The following is a 20,384-nucleotide window of genomic DNA, read 5'->3' as shown; positions in this document are numbered from 1 at the left end:
CCACTCTTCTGATTCTGGTCTCCTATCTGTCCCCCCAAAACCCATCTACACTCGAGGGGTGACAGGACCTTTCCCTGCTGCGAATCTGGTGTGTTTTTTATGGTTATCATTCTGTCAAGCGCTTGGAGAAGCCACCTTCAAGGGCGCCATGCGAAATAAAAAAGTTGATTCTTGCAATTATTTACTGTGCGTAAATACTATTGTCAATTCTTCTTGAAATAACTCATTTCTAAATACCTTTTTTCACTGTTAACATCTTGCAGCAAAGCTGCGACAAAATATACACTTAGCACAGTTCATCCTGCTACCAACATTGAATAACAAAATCTTAAGATTTCTATATTTATGTCTTTATTTAGTGGTTTCATTAGTGACAAAGGCTAAACTTTCTTGGAAAAATGTCTTTTATGTGTTGCAGAAAAAACTGACTTGCTTTAACAAAGTATGTTTACAAATCCTTTCACCTGGCAATCTACCTGAATGCCCAACTATCTGAGAAGCCCTCCATGAAACCATGGTTGCTATTAATTCATTTAGGGCTTATTGACAGAATTGCTGTTTTTTATGCATGCTAATTTTCTGATTTCTCACTCTGTTTCATGTTTATAGATAAGACTTTATTGATCGTGAAGGGAAATTGATGTACATGATGAACATGTTTGCATGTTCTTTTGTAACATACACCTTTTTGTGATTTTTTTTGTATTTTTTTTTTGTGATTTTTTTTGTAAGTGTTCCTGCATCCCTCTTCTGCACTTTAGTCATGGCTTTTTTTCTGTTTGCTTATTTCAAAGCAACACCTGCTCCATTTCTAAAACTTTTTACTCATGTGCATTTTTGTATTTTTTACACCTCTAGCACTTTAACACCCTGAATTTTCATTTGCCTTAATTTGTAGAATGAACTTGAGTTTTAGCCTAAATAAGTTTTCATTATCTTTTGTTTCTTGTCCTACAACTGTTATTATTGATCACCGAATTATTGTTCTTGACATGACTTCATTCAGCCTTTCCTGAACGTCTATGACAGGCAGAGAGAGTGCTGTTTCTGGTGCGATCTTTTGCAGCTGACATTTCACTGTTTTAAACGAACAAGAAATTAGATTGCTCATAGATCACTTATCCTATATAAACACAGCGTAATTGCCCTCCGAAAATCCTTTTTCTTGTTCGTTTTAGAGACCTTGATCGAAACTGATTTTAGATGTCAGAAAGGATTTCTTTTCTCTGTATTTCCTACATTGCTTTGTCGAGATTTTAACTTTATATCTAACTTTATATCTAGGCTCAGATTTCAACTATAAATCGTATAGTAATTAATAGCAGTAAATACTGATGTTTTGCGCCCTCTTACCACAAAAATATATATGTTTTGTAGCTGGGATGAACTTTATTTCGTACGCGTAGCTACTGCGATTCGGACACGGACAGTTAAACATGGCGGCAAATCAGACACCCAGAGAGGGGGGGGGGGCGTCTTCTCGCCTCCATAACTAAAATGCCAAATAGGAGTGGCTTAAGCGACACACACAGTCGTGTAACTGACAGTTTGAGGTAGCCTATCGTGTAAATTTCGCTTTGTTGCTGATAGGTTAAGCTTTCGAAACTCTGCCCCAAAGTCATGTGACTGATTTTTCGCCCTGTTTCGTTGGTTAAACGCAATGATCACAAGCACCACCATGGTAACTGGGATGTGTAGTTTTTAATTCCGTTTGAATTATAACTGTACGTACTGTCTTCGTATTTGGCCAGGGCTTTAAAGAGAGGGCGCGCCAAAAATTTTCGGTGCCGTCGTCTCCGCTTTAAAGGTACCCCCGTCGCGGAAGAATTCGATCTCGGGACGTTTGCCCAGCGTACTATTGACTCTGCACAGCAGTACCGCCGCTTGAGCCGCGGCAGCAGTGGGGCTCCGGCGGAGGGCTGCAGGGCCTGTCTGATTGGCAGGCCGGAGCGCCTATCGGGCTCCCCCAGTCGGTCACTCCCCAATCCCGATCCCACTCCTATCCATCCGGGATCCCAATCAGTGCCGGGCACTGTCCGGGATCTCGGAGGAGGAGGAGGAGGAGGAGGACACGGGGGGGGGTGGGCCTTCCTGTTGCCATGCAGGAAGAGCGAGAGAGAGACGGGGAGAGAGGAGCGACTGTTGTTGTGAAAGGGGGGGAGACACACACACACACAAAAAAAAGGGGACGGTGCGCAGCGTTTTGGACTCGCGAATCCCTCCCGTCTTGGCCATGGAGAGCAGGGGCTCGGACCCGCGCCGTGCTTTCGCCTGGATCCTCGGCTCGCATCTTCTGTTGCTCGGTCAGTATCGGCGCAGGTAGAGTATGGCGGGGAGGGAGGCAGGCAGATGAGAGAGCAGGAGGGAAGAATGCATCTTAACAAAAAAAAAATTCACGGACGAAGAGGTGGTGATGGGGAGGAGGATGAGGGTAAATGTCTGTTTTAGCGGTGGGCCTCCGGCGCCTGGTAGCTTCGATTTCTTTATCGCTTTTTAAACGCGTTTTTTTTTCCGCTCCCAAGGCTCACATTTTTTGCCGGATGAAATGCTTCCGTTTAGTCACGGACTCTCCGCTGGCTGGTTTCAGCCGCCGGAGCCGATGTGTTGTTGGCTGCTGCTGCACAGGTGAGGCAGGTACAGCCGCTGCCCTCCCCCCCCCGGCTGAACGGGCAGGTCCCCCGGCATTTTCATTTCTTGGAAAACGAAAGATTCACCTCGATCAAAATCCGAGCTTTGCCGTTTACTGTGGGTGTGCGTACATGATTAGAGGTTACCCCCACCGCTCAGTAGCAACACAACAGGCAGTGTTGGACGGTGCAAACGGTATTTTAAACGTTTGAGACGTGTCTTTGCTAACGAAAATGAAAAGACATACTCTTTTATGGGCGAGAGTCTTGCAATATGGGTGACTCATATGGTACTGCCCTGAAAGGAATCAGGTCTGTGCTTCCGATATATATCTCTACATCTGAACTGGTGCTGCGTCAGTTTCTCGGCGCAAGAAGAGTCCCTTCTTTCCTCTTACTACGGTTTCCATTAAACTTGTTACGTGAATTGAGCCCGCACACATGGATCGACTTTGTAAGGAAAGCTATGATTTTACTTTAAATGGACACAATAGCTGTAGTTCTCTAAGCCAGCTACCCACCCTTTTCTTCTGTAATTATTATTGCGCGGATTCTCAGAAGAAACCCGCCCGTCTCTAGCATCAGTAAACGCTACAGCTTATTTTTAGAATGGTGTTGCCTGCTGTTGGTCTACTGAGGCTTTATAAGCCCGTAGGTCACATGTTATCCTGTGACAAGGTGTCTTTAAACCTTACACCAGGCCCAGAGATGAAAGTAGCCTTTATCCGACTACCCAAAAGCTAGCATCTTTTCATCAAAGCTAACTTTGATCAGCGCAGAGCTACAGTCTGCTGGGAAGAATACAGTGTATTTGTCAGGGAAGAGCACGAGCTTCTCTGATCATTTCTGCACTTCTTCTGCAGTTTCCCCTCACAGGATCAATAAAGTATCAATAACAGTGGTGCTGTGACTCATACACCCCTTTCCTGTGCCGATTCTAGAAGGTTAAGTTTCGCAAAACGTTCACTTGGATCGGCTAAACTAAAGATACAGGGGAAGGTCAGCATCTTATGTTCTTTTTCGGTCATGTATAGGTTTACATTAAGAAAAGGGGGTTTTCTTGAAGTTCGTAGTCTGCCTCAAAGAGCTGTACAGTAAACTCATTTACAATCCACAGTGTGCATCATGTAGTCTTTAAACAAAGGTGCAATTTCAGGTGAGCTTTCAGTTCAATTCAATTCAACTTTATTGTCATTAAACACAGGTGCATAGTATAATGAAAAGTGTTTCTCATTAGTCACTCAGGTGCAGTATATAAATAGGACAGAAGATAAGACAATAGACAGTTACACAATAGCAATAACAGTAACATGTGATAACATAACATAAATAACATGTAATCAAGTAATCAAAACTGTGCAAAATTCCGCAAACAGAGAAAATTTAACAGGACAAAAACAGTGCAAGGTAATTCTTGGAACAGTGCAAAAAAAAATAGTATGGTTAAAAGTAGTATGGCTAATTAATAAATATTAAATATTATTATGCCTGTTACAATTTTACTGGGCTATCGAGGGGACAGTACAATTTTGGCTTACATGTGTGTGTGGTGGTGTAGGAGTACAGTGGTTGAAGGCCGATACCTGAATCCTTGACTCTGTTCCACAGTCTAGGCTTTAACAGGCAGTGTCTGTAGCCTTTTTCAAGGGGACACATAAAAGAGCAGCTCCAGTGTGGGTTTATTCCATCAGGAGGTCAGAAATATTAGGAGAGGATAGACTTCTTTCATGGCTTTCGTAGTCAAGAGCGGTAATTCAGTAGGTTACTGAAGGGAATTCAAGACCAGCTTTGCCACAACGAGACCTAGTCAGAAGTCGGGCTTTGCGATAGTTTTTGTAAGATGCTGTTTGGAAATTTGGAGAACAGGCCATTGCACCAGCCGAGACTATACAAAACTAAAGTGTAAACCAGCCTTTCAGGTTGGTCTCGGAATGGAGTGAATTGTTTTCAGCTTGTGAGCACTGCAAATAACTTCCTCAAATGGGTCTGAAACAGATGTTTTAGGATACATTTATAGCCTCCTGTTTTAGTGTTGTGGAAGATTTAGTTTTTCATGTTGAACTGCAGTGGGGGGTATTTTGAACTAATGGATTGTTTCTCTGATTGATACTGAGAACAGGTGGCATGTCATCTCACTGTGTGGTGGGATTTTGGAACAGGCTGCACCTAAGTTGTCAAAACCGATTACATGACACGCCCCTCTGATCACAAGGCTACTAGCAGTCAAACAAGCTAGATGGACTTAATGTCTTTTTCTCATCTGTAACGTTTCTCATCTGCATTCACTTAAATGTTTGTCAAAATGTTCTATTTTGCTACTTGGGTACTTATTAAGCCAGACACTAAATCCCATAAGAATCTAACCTTTTAAAATGACCATTTAAACTGATTAATCAGCACCTCCAGATCCACAGTGTGGGAGAGTAAGGGTAAATGCACAGAAAGAAATGTGCAATCTTTCATCTGCTGGCTCTTAATTATGCTGTGTTGGAGTTTAGGAGTCAGAGGAGTGTCTGCAGTACTCTGAAAATTAAATGAGCTGTTCCTCATGGGATCTGAGTCATTTCAAATCTGTATTTACACTGAGGAATGTTGTTGTTTTCAGTTCCAGCAGTGGTTTTATATGGTTCCTTATTCCACGCTTTTACTGCTGTCACTACCAGCACAGGGGCTACCGCCATGGAATAAAGACTGGCTTCACTTTATCCTTGGATAAGAGCGTCACAGACTGTTCCAAAAGGCTGTTTACGAACTCGGGGTTGTTTTGTCAGGGATGTGATAAGACCAGGCAACAGGGCAGTACGTTTCTGTATCCTCAGAAGATTAAGTGGATGCTGACAATGTCTGGGCCTAAACTAATGCTAGAGTCAGGGTGTTCCATTTTGCATGTGGTTGGGGAGGAGGCAGGGAAGCAGGGGGCACAGTTGAAACTGTTTTGAGGAGGAATTAATTTTTGTAATTCTGATCGTCTTACTTCTCGAAAAAGGTGCCATTTCAAGTGTCGCATGCCTACAAGCTTTGATTATCCTGCAGATTGTTTAGAGGGATGTGGTTCCATCCGAAAGGTGCTGTGTGGGAGTTTCTGGAAGATGCCTATGTGCCGTTGCTGGTGAACCTCTGTGTGCCAGCACGCTACTGGCCTTACGAAGGCAGGGACAGAGGTTTGGTCTTGCTCACCCCTGCTGGCAAAGTCTTCACTTCAGGGCTGCACAACTCCAGCCCTGTAGGGTCACTACCCGCCTGCTTTCAGCCCACCTCTGCGCTTGGCCTGTTTGAGCTTGACTGGATCAGTTAAGTCAATGCTGCAGGTTTGAACCTGTAGAAAGCCTGCTGTGTTGAGGTGCTTGTAACTATGGCTGTGTGGCGGGGTAGCCCGCAGTTGATCCTGGAGGGCTGGTGTAGGTCTTCGTGAAGAGTTGGAAGGAGTGTTTATATTCAGCCCCGTTAAGTCAATGATGAGCTGGTCTAGGAGGTCATGACGATGCACCAGTCGTGCTGGCCCAGCATTGGACACAGAATAATGAATGCTCAGCCTTAGGCTCTCTCATCCCTCTGTCTTTGGTTGGCATTCAGACAGTTACTCATAATGAGTGAAAATATCCTTGAGGAGGAGTGGTCTACAGGACTATTGCAGAAATACCGACAGACACTGGGCGTCATGTCTCGTTTATGCTGTGTAATTTTCATTGCGTTGTTAAATTCTCTTTTAACACGGTGAAATGCATTGTTCATACTACTTTAAGGAAAGGTGGTGCCTGTTGCTTTGGTAAACGTGGGGGGTCATAAAGGTTTTTTTTTTTCGTTTTTCACAGGTACATTTCCAGCCACAGCCTTAGACGTTTACACGCCGCCTGAAATCTTCATCGAGAACGGGACGGCGGGGACGCTCAAGTGCACCTTTCGCTCCAAGGAGGTGATCAGCAGTGACGCCACGGTCTCCTGGAGTTTTCTGCCCTTGGGGGGCGACAGGGCCATCAATGTAAGGCTGTGTCCCCTTCCCACGGACGAGGCAATGAGACTCGTGTATTGCGTTTCGCACGTTTTAATTGGGCTGGATCGCACGGGACGAAACGCAGAGATGACCCGTGCTGTTCCGATAATCGCGCGCCCTTTGGGTTTCCTAACGAAAGCAAAGCAGCATGTTTTCTCACCGACCGTCTTCGGGGTTTGAGTTAAATAAAACCTGTGTTTCAGACAACAGTGTGAAAAGACCCTCTCACAGCAGGAGATGTCGGGTGATGTGCCTTTTTTTTAACTTTTCTCTCCAGTGGCCCTGCTTCCTGGCTTGTTTGTTCTCAGCTGAACCTATATCTGTGTCTTCACAGAGGGGGACTGCTGGCCTGCAGGGTCTTGTCAAGATTGAACATTATCCCAAAATAACAGGAAATGCAAAGTCCCTTTCAACATTGTCACTTTGCTGCCCTTGCTTTCAATTTTGATTTCATTTGGGTGTACATAATGCAGAAAGGAGGAAAATGCCTTAATGGTTGTAAGAACGTATATATTCTGTCAATTCCTGTTTCTAGAGCACTGTATGTTCTTTTCTGGAAAACTCTAAGGTCTTATCCCACTGAACTTAGGCTTTTCCTAGCTGTCAAGCCCCTGATCTGAATTGATACCAAGAGCCTTGTTTCTTTGTTGAGTACAATATTTAGAGATTCTGTTAACAGCTCTTATATTCGCAGTTTGCCTGTGGGAGCCTCACAGTTTGAAAACATCCTTTCTATTCATGCTTTTAATCCTGATGTTGTACTGGCTTCACAGGATGTCTGCTGCGACGTTCTTTAAAAGCAAGGAAATCGTTCTGCAACCGTTTTCTTTCCTTCTGTTATCTGTTTCACAGTGTTATCCAATCCATCCTGAGCTTTGGGTAGCTGTTTGAATGCTTCTCTGAAAGAACAGGGATAAGGGGTTAAAGAACACTTCACTCGAATGGAGCTAAAATCCATCTTCACTCCTTCATAAATAATAACATCTGTAACTAACAGTTCAGAAGGCGCCCGGTAGAGAGAGATCAGATGAAAATGATGGGGGAGACCTGGCAGGGACGTTCTACAGGAGCAGATCAGTAGCTCTTAGTGTGTTTTTGCAACATCTTATTTCGCTATATTGATTTTATGCATTGTGTTGTTATGAAGGAGTAGGAACAGTCTGGTACTAAGTCTTCTAGCTTCATTCCAGTAAAGCATTACCAGAAGTATCCTGAAGCTATTAGATTTGGTCTTCACCTTACATATTCCTGTAATTTAACTTTCTCAACAGTTCTTCTACTATTCGAGGGGAAAGTCTTATCCTGGCGACATACCCCAGTTCAAGGGCAGAGTGACATGGGTTGGAGACCTCAATAAGAAAGATGCCTCGATCCAGGTCAATAAAATGCACTTCAGTGATAATGGCACCTACTCCTGTGATGTGAAAAATCCCCCTGACATAGTTGTGACTCCAGGACGCATACAGCTCTACGTCGTGCTGAAAGGTAAATATGGCCTTGCTTTATCGGTGCTCTGCAGTCAAGGTCTGATAGGAACAATAATGTTATACTGCATCAGTAGAGGCAGGTACAGTTTATAGCGTCGCTCTTTGCACCTTTCAAAAGATTAGTTCTGAATACCTAGATATTCCTAGATGGCAGCAGTGAGGTTGTCGGTGTGTGGTTACTGAAATGTAATGTTACTGATTTTTTTTTTTAGATAGCTGTGCAGGTTTTGTTTGGGATGTTTCACTTAAATTTTAAGTCTTTCAAAAGATTAGTTCTGAATACCTAGATATTCATGTATTATTTTGTTATTAACAAACCAAATCATTTCCTGTGGTATTCACACTAGATTTTAATGGTTGTAAGTTATAATTAAAGCTTGGGGAATTGTAATTCATTATTGCTATTTCCTTGCCATTTGCAGCACAGTTCTAACATTTCATGTTCAAAAGCTTGCAGCTTGTCGTGTCCATTCATAACCTAAGAACCGTTTCTATTTTCAAAGTTAACTTTAGTCTAGAAGCTGAAGAACAGCCAGACTTTCCAAAATGAATGTTATTCAGGTGTGGGAAAGTGAATTCTTGCTGTTTTATTGTGAAATGTGAAAAATGGCCCCATAAATTTGTTTTGGGGCTGAAATCCGTATTCCTAAGGAGATTGACAGGTAGAAGGGATGTATCGAGGAAGTATAAAAATACTTTGGAGGTTATGATCTTGATCACTGTGGGCGCCCTATACTAGAAGCATGTCTTTCTAGTCATGCATGTGAAGGGTAAAAATTCGGACTCAGTCTCCATAACTCAGTGTCATGAGATCTTGTGCCAGATCGCTCTTGTGCAGTTCTGTTCCTGTGTGGGCAATCTTTCATCTCTGTGCATCGTGTGGGGTGGTACTGATTCAATTCTAAAGCACACCATTATGAAGGGGTGGCCTGGCTGTAGTGTTCTGTGTTAATGTAAGCTGTATTATGAATAATATAAAGGGAGACTTTCAATTCGGGCTGTTTCTGAAAATCATACAGGCGACTCATTATGGTACATTTTATGTGTAGGGTTTCATGCACTTTTTTTGCTTTGATTGAGAAGTGGAAATGGACCCTGAATTATGCTTGAATCTTTGGGATGGGTTTCAAGGCAGTTTCCCAGCTGGGGTCCACAGACTTGTGCATTGTTGCTCAGTTTTCACTCGGCTTATGTCTTTGCCTTGCAGATGCTCTGCCTCAGTCAAATGCTGGAATAATTGCAGGAGCTGTGATTGGAGCCATTCTTGGCTTGATACTCATCATCATCGTTTTCTATTTGATCTTAAGGAGACGGGGAGCTAAGCCGGAATATCAAGGGTAAGGCAGACATTGAGCTTTCTTTTCAATTCCACAGTATTGCATTGCATCTAAAACTGCAGGTCCGTCTCTGAGAATGAAGGAGCACTGATACTATCAACAGTCACGTTTCGAGAGGCCTTTTTTATCTGCCAGAAGGTGGAGATGGCAGCAGTGAGGTTGTAAGTGTGTGGTTACTGAAATGTAATGTACCTCGAGTGACTGATTTTGTTTAGATAGCTGTGCAGGTTTTGTGTGGGATGTTTCACTTAAATCTTAACAAGGCTTTTATCTTGCCTTCAAGAAACATGGCTCAGCATATTAAACTATTTTCCAGCGGTAAGTTATTTTTTTATGCTGGTAGTTAGCTCTTGCCCTTTTCATTTAATACCAGAAGGACGATTCCACATGCATAAAGAGGCAGAAATATCAGATGAATGTAGCTTACAGAGCAAAAGACTTGCTTTGTCAAGATCTACATCCGGTTTTAGATAGGATTATCCTTTTTCATGATATTTCTGCTGGCATTTGTTAAAGTGTCCAGCCTTTAGCAAACAGAGTATTGAAGGAAAGTAACAGATGTACAAAATCCAAATAGATGTTTGGCATGCTGTATAAACAGTTAAGTCTCACGTGGAGCTCTCCACTCCCAATTAATGCATGGTTATACTTTCATTAAAAAACTCTACTTTTAAGGAGAAGGTGTGAAAACTATAATCTCAGCTTGTTGTGTGATCAATAGGTTTTATCCACGAAAAACCTCCTAATGCAAAGTGGGTCACTTCACTGGTGTTTTATGGTTTGGTATGTTTTTTTCTGTGGATTTTTTTTAATGCTAGGATGGTTCGTGCATTAAACTACTTGATCTTTATTCCCCTGGTTTGGCCGAGTGTTTGGACGAGTTGCTGTTTAAAGAGTGGGAATGAGGGCTGCAGTGAAGGTCTTGCATGCATCACACTCAGCCTGGAGTGATCCTGGGGCTTTTTTAGACCTGTCGTTTGAAATGCATCGTCTTTGCCTGTGAGACTTAACCGTGTCCACTTACAACTGCCTTGAACAAACAGTGTGCAACTAACAGAAGTAAATGGTCTTAAAAAATCCTGACCTTCAAGAAGCATTCACATTTTATGTTGCTTTAGATCTTCCTTAACGCTATGCTCTTGGTTGTAATCATCTTCAAGTACTAGAGCTACAGAGTGGTTCTGAGCCCAAATCATTCGTTGATCTCACTAGAATCCGGTTCTTATTGGTAATTAATCAATTATCTGTCGGGGGAAAAAAATCAGTTCAATTCATGTTGGCTGTAAACCAACTTTGATCAACAGAAATAGGACTTTTAAGCTGCAAGGCATGCACAAAACGATCCTCTTTTGAATTTCTTTCTGGCAAGTAAGTGCTTACAATCTTATTGCAGATTTTCAAATAACACATTCTTCATGGGTATTTTGCATTAGATCAAAATGCAATTTCGTATGGAAATCATCACAGATGAGAACTAGCTGTTTTGTGTTTGCTGTGCGGTGAGGGACAGTTCACAAGTGAAATTCTGCTGCTCTGTTGACTACCAAAGCCAAGTTGACTTTTCAGAAATGGTCAGTTTCAGTGCTATAGTCGATGTACGACAGCTTTCTACTCTTTTAATTTATTCTTTTATTTAACCATGGTTAACGGAGAAACATGGGCCTAGAGTACGGGAAAAAGTAAAGATCAGAGCTTGAGTAACCTTGAACTAAAACTGGCACCAGTGACAACCTGTCTAACACTTGGGTGGGAAACTAAGACTTCTAAAAGAGCTAAGTCTTCGTCAAGACTTAGTGCATGTTGGATTAACAGCATCGGCACATTCCCCAAACCTCAGCCCATGGTATCAGACGGACTGCTGAGCCTGGCGTTTTGGCTAACGTACTAACTGCATCATCCATGTTTGTCTGGCATTGATTTAACAAAACTGTCCTTGGTTGTCATGTCTTGTTTTTTTACTCGCTCATCTAATGAACTCACATCTATCTTGCGTTCGCTGTGTGGAACATCTGTGGCGTCCTAAAGGACTAAACTGAAGCCCTTTTCATCCTTAAAAATACTGGGAAAGTCATTCCTTCGAACTTGGCAATGATCTTGCATGTTGAGAACAATTGAACCCTAAAAGTCAGTTTATTTAAAGATCCTGCAAGTTGTCGTGTTTCCCTGACGGGCATATTTTCTGACATTGTAATCCAAAGTTATTTTGGATGCAAATATTTACTGTAAGACATTTTAGTAACGCTTTTAACATATATGTCACAAGCATGTATTATTTGCGACTAACATACTAGCACTTAACACACCATGGTTAGGACTGTACCTAGAGTAAAAATTTTAATATTCTAATAACTGTTTTGTGACGTTTGTAACCAGCATTAATGAGCTGATTTATAATAGAGGCACTGTCATTGCACCATTTAGGGAAAGCTACTTAGCTGCTTGCATTCACTGAAGACGTATAGAGCCAAGCAGCTGCCTTTGACTCTCAGCTTTTTAATCAGATTAGAGCCTTTAGTTTCTTTTTAATGTTTCTAAAGCTTTCAGCTGTTAAATAAACACAGAAAAAATAGAACCAGAGTAGCTAAACTCAGGCCCAGAAAATCCCTCAGCTGTGTTTTGCTTTTCCTGAAGTCAAACATAAGCCTGTATCCCTTTTCTGTCCAGCAGTAAAGCCAGGTACAATTACTAAACAGTGCGTTAATTTCTGTCTTGCTTTAAATACTGATGCCCTGTGTACATGATCCTAAAAGGCTGGACTCTTTTTGTTTGAGTTGTAAGCCACCTCAGATTAGCAGGCCTGTCAAGTTCCCTTTCAGGTCTTTTAATGAGAGGCCCTCAAATGCAATGTGACTTATCCCAGCAGGCTTGTAATTTGTTTTGAAAAGAATACCTTTTTGACTTAACCCATGCGATACAAAGGTCTTGAGAAAACCATCTAAACATAGAAACTGTTTCGAAACAAAACAACGTCCTTTATATTGTCATCTCAGTACTACAATCCGTCATCCATCTTAGGAAACTCTGTGCATAAGTACAACAATTCCTTGACGTTTACTAGATTTCTGTAGCGAAAGTCAAGGAACTTTATATGAACTGATTTTTGGGGAGCTTTTTTTCTCCAACGGAAAATGTATTTCTGCTACTCATCCATCGTTATGTTCATTTTTTACCGGACTGTGTTAATTTCAGTCTGATTGGCAAAATGATGAGAACTTTGACACAGGATGCCATTTCGATGTGCATCTGTTCTATAGGATTTGTGTCATTCTGTATAATCGCCTTGTTTTACATGACTGTCTTTTATCTGTCCTGTCCAACTCTGCATATGCAGCTATAGACACCAGTCGACACTCATGTGGAGCGATTGGTGGGAGAGTCTGCCCCACAAAAGCAATATTATCTCCGAATCTTTCTCTAAATGTATTTTTAACGTGCAACATATTTGCATTTAAAGTGTGGTTTGAAAGGGTGAACTCTGGGAATAATAGTCATAAAAATATTATACCACCACCGAGTTTTACAGGAGCTTATAGCATAATTTCAACCGCAAGCAGATTGCAGCAAAGTCTCACTTAAAACCCTGAAGACCTGTGGGACCTTGCACATGCTGGTAGTACTCAGGACGTGGAGGCACAGAAGTGCTTTTTAACTCCGTTCAAACCTTAAGATTTTTTACATACTTTATAAATACGTACCATACCATGGAACTCACTTTTAAAATGCCATGCAAGGTTAACGTGTGCGGTGTGATGGTAATGCACCACTGCAGACCTAATAAGCACGCTATAAGCACGTATTAATGCAACTTATCTTAACAAATATCCTTAGAATGCATTTGGAAAGAATGTGGCGCAGTGCTGTTGTGGGTGTGTGAAACATGCTGTTTCTGATCAGTTAATGCAACAGGTGCTTGCGATTGGCCTGACAGCACTACATGCTGCTAACTAGTGTGTGTGTGTGTGTGTGCAGTTGCAGAAGTGTGCTGAAACGTTTCATGAAGATCATCGGGACAGGCTTCTCATAAGAGTGTAATTTGTGTTAATTGTGCTCATCACTCATTGCATTTGTCTGTCTTCGTTTCTTTTATGCTCTACCTGTACGCCAACGCTTGCTTATGTGCTGCCACCGCCATTCGAATTCTAAACCACCACCACCTCATCCTCGACCCCTCCCCCCCCAAACAAAAAATTAAATAAAATGACCACTAGCTGCACCTCTTCTGAGAGTATGATTTCACAACCAACGCGGATGGGGAAGAAAGCAGACTCCAGTACAGAAGGCTCAAGGTGTAGCAGTCCGTCCGGCCCAGTCCAGGTAGGAATTTTAAAGAGTTCACTGGGGGCGGGCTGGTGGATATTCGGATTCTCCTCTCCTCTTTTTTTTTTTGGTTGACTGGTGTCACTAGGACTGTTCCTGAAGTTCACGTTCGCTTCAGAACTTTAAGAATGTAAAAAGTCTTGTTGTTCAGCAGTTGTCAGCAAGAATACCACAGATCTTAAAGGGATCGTGTATACCTTTTCTTACTTGTCGGGAACCCCAGTTTAATTTGATTCAATTAATCACCCGAACGATTGCATTCTGGAGAGCACGTTCTAATGGATCCTAAATGTAAATGTGTGCCTGTCATTTCATAGGCTACAGACTGGTCCTCTTCTCAAAGGGCTAACCTGCATCATGGTCCTTCAGTGCAGTTACAGTCCATCTAATTACACATTACGAGTCAGTGTACCATTGTGAACATTACGTTCGTTGCTGAGAAAGAAAACAGTGTTCACATTCGCTTAATCTTCTGAATGGTTGGTCATATTTTATGATCCCGTTTAGCCCTTTCAGGAGGAGCCAGTGTCCATACTCTCTGAATCAGTGGGCACAGGTCTGCACTTATAGTTTACTCTTGCTTTCTAGAATTGTATTAAATTATTTAGGGATCCTGCCGAGAAAGTAAACTTTGTATCTATGTACCTTAAAGGGTTCATAGGAGTTCAGTAGGTGTCTGGGGCTGAAGAACCCTGGGTAATACCCTCCAGTGGTAAACAGTGTTAAATGCATTGTTTCTGGAGCAAAATAAAAATCTGGGTCATGTTGCTGAAGTGTATTGGATCATATGGGATCCTTCAAGGAATGGCTTGGGGAGATCCTTGGATCAACAAGCTGCTGGCAACCCAGGGAGCAAGCTGGACTGAAATGAAAGGAATCTTCTGTGTCCTTAGAGTTCCTCGTTCTTGTTCTGACATCCTGAATCTTCCTTGACAGACGGTGCTCGATCACCATCCTTTAGCAAAAGCTGCTTCCTCCTGGGAAGGGTCTGGGGCATCGCGGCAGCACAGGGTACGAGACAGAAGCACCCCTGGGGCAGGACGCCACTCCATCGCAGGATGTAAAACAAAGACAATCTAGAGGTCCCACTTAGCCTAGTCACCGTGTGGGAGGCAGGATGAAATGGGGAGGACCTGGAGAAAAGCCAGACTTCATGCAGAAGGCGCCCCATTTTAAAATCAAACCCAGAATGCCCCACCTTAACATCTCAAAATACTGGCCAACTGCAGAAGCCTCAAGGAAGGGGAACAAACTCTCTAGCCATGCTGTTGAAGAGCTGGCTACTAACTACCATACAGACCGAATGCCCTCCTCTAGTTTCATAAGAATAGTTACAAACAAGTCAGTTCTTTGTTTCAGTGTCACTCTGCTCTTTTCCACTTTCTGCAGAGGTCTTTTAGCATTAAGTCTGTAATCGGGCCTTACTGAGTTTTGTGATTTGTCTGTGGTTCGCCTGACTAGATCACACTTTTTCTTTGTGATATTGCTATGTGCCGAAGAGACTTGTGGCAGCTGACCCCTGACTGTTGATGGGGTTCTCAATATAATATGGCCTTTTTTAAGTGGGGTGTCCTGTCTGCTGGGTTCGACTTGCATGTTCCTAGGATGATAGAGGACTTCTCGTACCCCATATGTAATTGGGGGTAACCTCGCTGAACAAATCACCCCCAATGCAGTAAACTGGGAGAGCATTTCACATCGCCCCAAAATCAGAATTCAGGACAGTCATAATGGCATTCAGTGTGATTATTCATTATTCAGTCCAGTAGAAATGGGAATGCAATTAATTGTATGAAATGAGTTGCAGTTAACGCTTGACAGTAACTCTTTGTTCCAACTGAACATCTGGAACTGTTCAGTTCCAGAGTTGGCCAGTTCCAGTCACGTTCGGAGTCGATCCCATCACCTCACGGTCCAAGACCTGCATCAGTGAGGGAGGTTAACACACAGATTCCATTGCACAGTGTCTCCATGCATGGATACCACATCCCCTGTATACTGTACACAGGGTTGATGGTTTTTATGTTTAGGCTATACGTGTACAGATGGGTCTTCCTTTCGTGTCTTGAACTCGGTGAATCCCCCCTTTTTAGGAGGGGTTCTGATAAGGTCTTCATAGGCCTGTAGCTGCTAGCTCCTCAGCCAAGCAAAACCCCAGATGTCTGCAGTTTTTCTTCTGCTGAGTAGGATCTTTATTCTAACATGTAATCAGCAGGGTAAAACCAGCCCTTGTGGTTAAGAATGCCGTCAGCCGCGCTCACGTTCCATATTAGTGAGTGAACAGCTCCACCAGTTGGAGAGTCCTCTTTCCCAATGACAGCAAGAGGTGACACCGCAGGATCAAAAGGTGGCGTCGCTGTGCACACATGGACACCACCAGCCAGTGGTTCCTGTGAGCAGCCCCACTTTCCCAGTCTGTATTCATACTGACAACCAAGATCATGCTCACTTTTGCTCCTGCTGCTAGATGTGTTGAGGACCTACAAGGGTATGATAGTGGGCAATTCAACCATTCCAAAAGCGTTGTCCTTTGTATAAGAATGGGAGTTCACCCGTCAGGTTCATTTGACAGTTTCAGGGAGACTCTGAGACTTTTCACTCCACAAGAAAACTGCAAAAAGAGAAGCACTTTATCAAGCAAAGACTGTTGTGGATATGAAGTTCAGAGGATGACTGGGGGAAAGAATATATGTAATATAAACTGTATTGCAGTTGCGATGAACAATTGAAATCTACCTTCAGGTGATGTTACATAGGTTATTGCACCCCACGCTGTGGAGTCATGGCTCACAGATTGTTTTCTTTTTCCAGGGCCCGGTGATATATGCCCAGCTGGACCACTCAGGCAGCAAGAGCTCAAATATATTGCACAAGTCTGAGCCCGTGGTGTACGCTGACATCCGGAAGAACTAAAGAACAACTGGAAATGGAAAAGACGAAGTTTTTATGTTTTCTTATTTACTGTCATGGACAGTTTGAGGATTGCCGCATTTCTGCGTGAACAGATTTTATTTAACTGATGCTGAGAGCATTGCATGTTCAGAAGTTACAAGTGTGCACAGCAACAAAGACGACTTAATGCCACAGTGCCCTGTCTTGCTTCCCCCCTCGAACCTAATTCATCGGATTTTCACTGACAAAATTGCTTGCTGCAGGCAGGAACAGTCACTTTAAATGGTAGTAAATGATAGTTGCTGTAGATTGTATCCTCCTCAACAGTAGCACTCCAGTGCTTGTAGAAATAGAGGAATGGTCACCCATGGGGAGCTGGACGACCACTTCCTTGGAATCCTTCCTAGAGTAATCTTCCGATCTCACCACATCCCCCACAATGTTCATCACGGTGAAAGTAAGCTGGGGCGAAACAAATCATTTCTCAAAAATCAAGTTTTTCCGAGTTGAGCAGGATCATACATTGCGTTTGACTTACATCCTTGTGTAAACTGGTGGTAGATGTTATACAAATTAAGTATATTTGTGTAATAATAATCACTGGCTTAACAAATAAAAATTAGGTGTTTTCTAGTGGTTTAAGAAGATCTTGATGGAACTTAAGTGTGATTAGTCTAGTACAAATGTACATAAAATCTGCATGTAATTTATTCATGACCAGAATATTTTCAAAGCTTAGGTTTTTGTAAAAATACTGTTGGTCCCTGGTGCTTTGTAGTTTTTAGGTACAGGATGGAATAAAGCATTAAAGCTGCCCTATAGTAACTAATCCAGGTGGACAAAAGTATGTCTGTGAGACTTTTTAAAAAAGTTCTAATTACTACACAAACTGGAACATAAACTAGTGTTCATCTCATACAATATTGCGCAGGTGTTCCCTGTGCAGTTGTTGTTTTTGCTCATCCCTGAGCTGACTCTGACTACCAAGCTGTGCCCCACTTTTATTTTATTGTTTTGGCCTTAATTGTTTTTTCCCGCTGCACAATTGTGTCCGATCATGTGACTGTGTAGAAAAATAGAACCGTTTTTGCCAGTGAACAGCTGTCTGTATTTCATAGGTGCTTATCAACTGCCAAACGAGATCCGTTTTTTTATCGGACGCACTTGTTTTAGGAGACTGAATTTTCTTGTGCCACTATTACTGACATGAGCAAAGATTGTGCCATAATTGTTTTTAGTTCTGTTTCAACTCCATAATATTTCATGTGCTATTTATGAGGTGCCATAAAGGGATTTTTTTTCTTTGTCCTTAAAGCCTTTTTCTTTTACAGTTTAGAAGTAACCAGTAAAAAAGGAAAGCAGTTTTATTAGATAGCTTTCTAGAGCAAAAATACAACATTAGGAATGTAGCTGAATAGCATTATAGCATTAGCTCTTGTAACAAGACTGGCGATTGTCCGCCACAGATTCTTAACGAAAGCCTTTATATTTCTGCAACGGAAGCCTTTTTTTTTAAATTCCCCATTTCCAGAATATTTTATTGATGAGAAAAAACCAAATGCAGCGATTAGAGAGTTTCAGAATGTGAGACGATGGATTAAAGTGCTGTGCGATTGGTCCTTTTAAAAAAAAAATCAATGAGGATATCGAATGTGCTGTAGCAAATTGGATTCCGTCTTGTTCTGCTTTTCAGTTCGTAGTTTATTGTTGCTTTATGGCATCAGTGACTCTTCCTCTTTTAGTGAAGTTAGAAAATGCAGAAATTATAATTATGCATCTTGCAAGAAGGGGGAAGGGCAGTGTGCTGGAAACAAAAGAGCTGCTCTTTCCTTAACATCCTACTTTTTCTTGCGTTGACCATATGTACTCTGTATGTACTTCTGTTCATTAGAACAATGTATGCATCTGCGTTTATTATTGGAAATGAATCTTCCTTGTTGATGCAGTTGTTGGAAGAGCTGTAGTAGCATACATCTCAACTGCTGTGTCCCGGGACACTCCTACAACCCATACAAGTGGAGATCATACTGACTATGGGGCCTGTATGCTCAGAATGCAGTTCATCTAAATCCGTTTGTAAGGCATTGCACGCCTTCTTAAGTTCATTAAGACTACGCTGCAGTTCTTGAACTTGTACTCGGTTTCTAATAATAGTCTTTTTGCTGACATTTTTAAAATGCATAATTTGTATCCTGACGAGTCTTAAGAGCGTGGAGGCCTTTGGAGTCTCACAGTCCTCATTGCTCTGTCTTCCACTGGTTTCTCATTGATGACATTTCCAGAGAGCACTGTCCGCTCTCCTGATGAATGTCCTAGTTAAATAACCAAGACAACTTCCTAACATTCCTCAGTACATCATAAAATACTGTAAACTTTCCTCCCCCAGTTTTTTGCAGTGTTATCTGTAGTATTTGTAGTAACCTGTTAAAGAGTAAAAATAAACCCACTGTTTTGTTTCTTGCTTTCAGCATTTGAAGGACAGTGCTCTGTACAGTGCTGGTATTTGCTTATCAAACAGTGCTCACGGCTCTGTTAAATGTACAGCTGCCTTTAACACAACTCGGCTAAATTTCTAAGTGTTTTTTATGCTTGTGTTTTAATATCTTGTATTGCAAATCAATCTATGCTATGTGATGTGTATGAAACATGCAAGAACTTCTTCCTTTATTGTTTTTTGTATACTCTAAATGTTCTATGTCTTAAAACTGGAATGTAGACTTAAACATGGATGCCTTTGTGTTATGTGCTTTTTTTTTAACCCTGAAACTGGTACATGATCTCTGCTTAAAGATACAAATGAATTTGGTTGGTTTGGAATAATTCTGTATCTACTTTTACTTTATGCATAAAACTGTTGTACCTGATTTAATTTTATATAAAATCATTTACCTTTTTTATGGGTAAATTTAATCTGTTGTGGTTTGTTGTTTAGTAAGCGTGGATGTAGTTCAGCTACATGGAGAGCAAGCCAGTCTAGACATGAGATCGTTGAACTAGATATTGTTAGTGGCAGTTACCTCACTCCATAAGAGAGGTTGGTAATATACAGGTCTGTTGTAAATGACATGAAAGCTCTTGGAAATTTGCACCACTAGAGGGCACTGCTGTCCCTTTTTTGGTTTTCTCTGAAGCAAACTTGGATGGAATACCTGAACGTCAGTACCGTTTGTATGTCCTCCCCTCCCCTCTTTACTATTAAAAACAATATTTGTGGCCATCCGATATATCAGGCATATACATGCCTTAAATCCTGTCGCAGTGAGTGTTCCGTCATGCATAGAATCCATCAAATCGTACTGGAATCATGACACGAAGGCACGTAAAACCGTTCAAATGTTGATGAAAATATTGTTCGCCAGACTTTTTTTTTTGCGAGAAGTGCAATGAAGTAACAACGATGTCAAATAAACATTCTTAACTGTGCTTCTGTTAATAGATAAGAAAATAAAGTGTATATTTGTATCCACCGACAAACGAGCGTTTTCATGAATTGAACCATGGTGATTATGGGGAATTTACTTCACAGTTAAATTTGGATAGAATATCGAGCTGCTGTAACAATCCTCTATTGCACATTTCTGTTTTTTGAGAAGGTTAAAGCACAGTACGAGTCCTCGCAGATACCAGATCGGATTGAAAGAGGCTTGTTGACCAAAATAAAACTATGTAAGAGTAGCTACACATGTCCTTTGGAGGTGTGCAAAAGAAAAACTGCTTTAAAAATATACACGTG

The 20,384-nt window shown here is 41.8% G+C and overlaps 1 protein-coding gene across 4 annotated transcripts; it reads left to right on the top strand.

Annotated features, from left to right (window-relative positions):
• Positions 1-1,813: 1,813 nt before the first annotated feature.
• mpzl1l (myelin protein zero-like 1 like) lies at positions 1,814-20,125 on the top strand. 4 transcript variants are annotated; one of them, XM_088638895.1, is made up of 7 exons: positions 1,814-2,319; positions 6,440-6,606; positions 7,890-8,103; positions 9,313-9,442; positions 13,651-13,756; positions 14,696-14,770; positions 16,571-20,125. In XM_088638895.1, the coding sequence occupies exons 1-7, from the start codon at positions 2,100-2,102 to the stop codon at positions 16,670-16,672; spliced, it is 1,014 nt and encodes a 337-aa protein (XP_088495021.1). In that variant the 5' UTR covers positions 1,814-2,099; the 3' UTR covers positions 16,673-20,125. The 4 variants fall into 4 exon arrangements, with proteins under 4 accessions (XP_088495021.1, XP_088495024.1, XP_088495022.1 ...); XM_088638897.1 differs by having other exon boundaries at positions 2,087-2,303; XM_088638896.1 differs by lacking the exon at positions 14,696-14,770 and having other exon boundaries at positions 1,842-2,319.
• Positions 20,126-20,384: the final 259 nt, after the last annotated feature.

The sequence above is a fragment of the Lepisosteus platostomus genome, chromosome 7, assembly GCF_059453375.1.
Source record: "Lepisosteus platostomus isolate fLepPlt1 chromosome 7, fLepPlt1.hap1, whole genome shotgun sequence".
Classification (NCBI taxonomy): Eukaryota; Metazoa; Chordata; class Actinopteri; order Semionotiformes; family Lepisosteidae; genus Lepisosteus; species Lepisosteus platostomus.
This window is presented reverse-complemented; position numbering and strand designations above follow the sequence as displayed.